A 4,080-nucleotide genomic window follows, 5' to 3' on the forward strand; every position below is an offset into this window, starting at 1 on the left:
ACGTGGAGGACCAACTTGATCATATAAATATTTAAAGAAGAATGTACACTTGCCGTTCATTGTGACATGTCATATCGTTTAGAATATGTACTCCTTGGAAGTTCTACACCTTTTCCCAATCAAGTTGCGAACTTTTTCCAATCAAGTTGAATCGGATATAAAATGTAAATTTTCACGAGAGATGTGGAGTGCAAAAGTTCGGATCAACATGAATTTTGTTCCAATCAAAGTGAACCACAGAAGCGCGCTATTTATGTAAACTGTCAATGCAAAATGATCATTTTCCAATCACCCGACTTGTCTTCGCATGAAAACACACAAAGACCCCACCGCGGAGGAGAAGAAGCGTGTTCCTCCGCGGCGACAACTGGAAGCTCGTCACCCAGCACAACGACATGTCCCTCGCCACAGCGAGGCGAGTTGTGACCACCGGCCGAACGACTCTGCTGCCACGAGGTGGCTATCGACCCGCCAAGTCCAAGGTCACCCCCGAGATCCGTTCCGCTCTCGAGCAATATCTAGACAAGAACTGTCAATACACTCTTCGTGAAATGCAAACCTTTGTTGCTGCCGACTTCGCCGGCACTGATCTCTCGGTCCAAACCATCAGCCGCCACATTTTGGGCAAGCTGTACACCGTCAAGCAAGTGCGCATCGATCCGGCGACCTGCAACAACGACATCAACAAGCAGAAGCGACGTGAGTTTGCGCTCAAGCTCAAGCAACACAAAGACAACGGGGGCTACATTGTTTATTACGACGAGTCGAATTACAACGTGTACTGCAAGCGGAGCTTCGGGCGATCCAAAAAAGACGCGAGAGCCACTGTCGTGCTGCCGCCGTCGCAGGGTCCGAACTTGCAAGTCCAGTGCGCCGTGTCAGCGGAGCAAGGCCTTGTCCACTACAAACTCGAACGCGGCAGCATCCGCATGGAACAAAACGCGCTTGACAGCGAAGCTGTCAAGCGGTCCGACACCTGGCGCGACCTTTTTGCCGGCAAGCGCGTTGTCATCGTGTTGGACAACGCGCCGGCCCATTCGCAAACGGAAAGTCGCGTTGTCCAACACGATGACATGACGCTGCTGCGACTTGGCCCCTACTCACCGATGCTGAACCCGATCGAAAGCTGCTTCAGCGTCTTGAAGGCTCGCATTAAGAGCTACCTCGCCCTCCACACTGATGCTATGTTCGAGCGTGGTGAGTATGGGACGTTTCTCGAACGACGAATGGTCTTACTTGAGGATGCTGCTCTCGCTTCGCTGCCAAGCATCACGCAGCCGTTGGTGGTCCGCGAGGTCATCTTCTGTCAGCGCAACGTCGAAAAAGCCATCCTATTGGAGAGCATGGTGTATGGTCAGTAGGCAGTTAATATTGAATGGAAAAAGTTCATATTGACTTGCAAATTTGTGTGTTTTTTACTGTTAACCGACCACTGTTAACCACCCACCGTTTTAAAAATGACGTTTCAAACGATATTTTGCCAACTTGATTGGAAAAAGTGCGCAACTTGATTGGGAAAAGGTGTAGTAGTACTAACGATTGATCTTCTCGATGGATCGTCAGCGTACAGTGCGAAAAAGGACACGTTTTGCGTCTAGTATCTACTATTTCCAAAACCCACAATGAGAGAGCATTGATCAGATTCGGGCAAGGGGCACTAACGGGTGCCGAAGAATCCTGTGGCTGCGACGCCTCAGACAACGTCATTTCGACTTTGGTACATTGCGAGGTCGTCCGATCACGTTGTTGTTTGGATGTTCTTCTTGCAAGGACACCGCGACGTCGTGACTGGTGGAGTCCATCGTGCTGTGATGAATGGATCCTGATTTCTTTATTCGTTTCCGATATACACTCGCAAAGTTGTGTCAACGAACGTGATTGGTTTCTTTCCACCAATGAACATAGAGGAGGGAAATCCCCAAGACCTCATTTTCGAAATTGCCAGCATGTGGACGTCGCGCCGCTTCCTCCCGCGACATTCGAGTCCGTTGTACCTCCATCGGTGGATGTCGACAACGCCCCCACAAGTGTACGTGCCCCTTCGCGCCCGAGTACGATCCTCTTGATGCGTGTGAGTCCACGGTGTGCTCATGACGCTCCAACAGGACACGAAAATCATGTGTACTGTCGGCCCCGCGAGCGAATCCGTTGACATTCTCAAACGGCTCATCACGAGTGGCGCGCGGATATTCCGTCTTAACTTTAGTCATGGCGATTTTGACTCCCACGCGAAACGACTAAAGTCAATTCGAAAGGCGTCCGAGCAACTACAGATTCCTGTTGCTGTCTGTGGGGATTTGCAAGGTGTGCATCGATTGATCTTGCAGGTAAGCATCATTTGTACCTCTTGTAGGACCCAAGATTCGTGTCGGACACATTCCTTCCAGCATTCAAATGAGCACGTCCCCTCCTGCACTTGGAGGGTTGATCGTCGTCAAGACCGGCGACACGGTCATCCTATCCGCTTGCGCCGAGGAGTCTGTGGTTGTCGACGGTGTAGCAACGCTCGCCCTTACGTACAAGGATCTCGTGCACGAAGTCTCTCCTGGCCATCTCGTCTTGATCAACGATGGTGCGATACGCATGGAAGCGCTCTCATCTAAAGGAGATTCTCTGCACTGTCGCGTCCTTGTCGGTGGCGCGATCACGTCTGGAAAGGGCATCAACCTGCCTGATTCCGACATTAAGGCACCCGCAATCACCGACAAGGACTGGATGTGCGTGGAGTGGGCCAAGGCAAACCACCTCGATTACGTCGCGCTTTCGTTTGTGCGTAATGCTGCCGAAGTAGTCGAGCTCAAGGCCGCGCTGGGCGACGGTCTGCACGTGATTTCAAAGATCGAAAAGCCACAAGCCATTCGAAATCTCAACGAAATCATCGAAGCGAGCGACGCGATCATGGTTGCTCGGGGGGATCTCGGCGTCGAAATGGAGTTAGCGGCAGTCCCAATCATCCAGAAACAAATCATTTCGCGATGCCAACTATACGGCAAACCGTCCATCATTGCGACCCAGATGCTTGAAAGCATGATCCAGAGCCCGATTCCTACTCGTGCCGAAGCCAGCGACGTCGCCAACGCAATTTGGGACGGTGCCGACGCCGTCATGCTGTCTGCTGAAAGCGCCACTGGGAATCACCCCGAGCTAGTCGTGGCGACCATGGCGGATATCATCGAGCAAGCTGAGAGCCTCGAGTCGCATAAATCGACGAATTCTCCGCCCGAGCGCAACGCACACGCGCACAAGTTGACGGCCGCCCTCGCCTATGGCGCCTGGCATGTCGTCAACAAGACCGAGGTAAGGTACACCACTGGCTCCCTTGGGCTAACCCACGGCGATGCGATGCGATGACAGGTCAAGGTTGTCGTGTGCTGGTCCCAGCACGGCAACGCAGCGCGATACTTGAGTCAGAATGATTTTCGCGTTCCGATCGTGGCTTTTTCAGACAACCAGCGGTCGGTAAATCAGATGGCGCTGTACAACGGTAAGCTTCCGAACGCGCACCGAACAACTTGGGCACACACTGACACGGATGGGGTGGTGTAGGCATTACACCAGTCGCGATGGCCGTGCCAGCGACGCTGTCGGATTTTATCGATCAAGCGTCTGCAATCTTGCTTGCGAATGGATGGGTGCAGCCGTCGGACTTGGTGCTTTTCCTCGGCGGCCGGCCACTGGGCGCGTCCAAGTCGACGAATTCAATGACAGTGCACGAAATCGGGTCGAATGTGTTTGCAGACTAGCTTACCCCACCACCACGTGGTCGGAGCGTAGTGACGTTCACGTCGGTAACACAAATCATGTTTGCTTGAGTGCACATCACTCGTCCACTGCGTCTTCGTACCCACCTGCACAGTCGACGAAGCAATGCCGGTGAGAGTTGCCACATCCCTTCACAAACTCGTGCACATTGTCCTCCACAGTCGGCTTTCGCATGGCCCACAAAACGGAGATAATGGATGAATGCTAGCGGCGGGCAGTCAGGCGAGGACGAGGGAGCGCGAGTCTTGGTTTCACGGGGCCGCTGTCCGGCGACGTTCTTTCCTTCACCAACGACGCCCCACTTCTCTCGATGGTGAT

The 4,080-nt window shown here is 53.0% G+C and overlaps 1 protein-coding gene across 2 annotated transcripts; it reads left to right on the forward strand.

Moving 5' to 3' along the window:
* The first annotated feature begins 1,931 nt into the window (after window positions 1-1,931).
* On the forward strand, window positions 1,932-4,080 carry H310_13349. Of its 2 annotated transcripts, XM_008880819.1 has the most exons (5): window positions 1,932-2,051; window positions 2,106-2,304; window positions 2,354-3,297; window positions 3,355-3,484; window positions 3,547-4,080. In XM_008880819.1, the coding sequence occupies exons 1-5, from the start codon at window positions 1,947-1,949 to the stop codon at window positions 3,741-3,743; spliced, it is 1,575 nt and encodes a 524-aa protein (XP_008879041.1). In that variant the 5' UTR covers window positions 1,932-1,946; the 3' UTR covers window positions 3,744-4,080. The 2 variants fall into 2 exon arrangements, with proteins under 2 accessions (XP_008879041.1, XP_008879042.1); XM_008880820.1 differs by having other exon boundaries at window positions 3,355-4,080.

Source organism: Aphanomyces invadans (assembly GCF_000520115.1).
Source record: "Aphanomyces invadans strain NJM9701 unplaced genomic scaffold supercont1.50, whole genome shotgun sequence".
Classification (NCBI taxonomy): Eukaryota; Oomycota; class Saprolegniomycetes; order Saprolegniales; family Verrucalvaceae; genus Aphanomyces; species Aphanomyces invadans.

Excerpts from the sequence above, each read along its gene's own strand:
- H310_13349 (XM_008880819.1), top strand. The coding sequence starts at position 1,947 with ATGTGGACGTCGCGCCGCTTCCTCCCGCGACATTCGAGTCCGTTGTAC. Across the intron at positions 2,305-2,353 it reads TGTCTGTGGGGATTTGCAAG|GACCCAAGATTCGTGTCGGA; the intron begins GTGTGCATCGAT and ends TACCTCTTGTAG. Across the intron at positions 3,485-3,546 it reads TCAGATGGCGCTGTACAACG|GCATTACACCAGTCGCGATG; the intron begins GTAAGCTTCCGA and ends GGGGTGGTGTAG.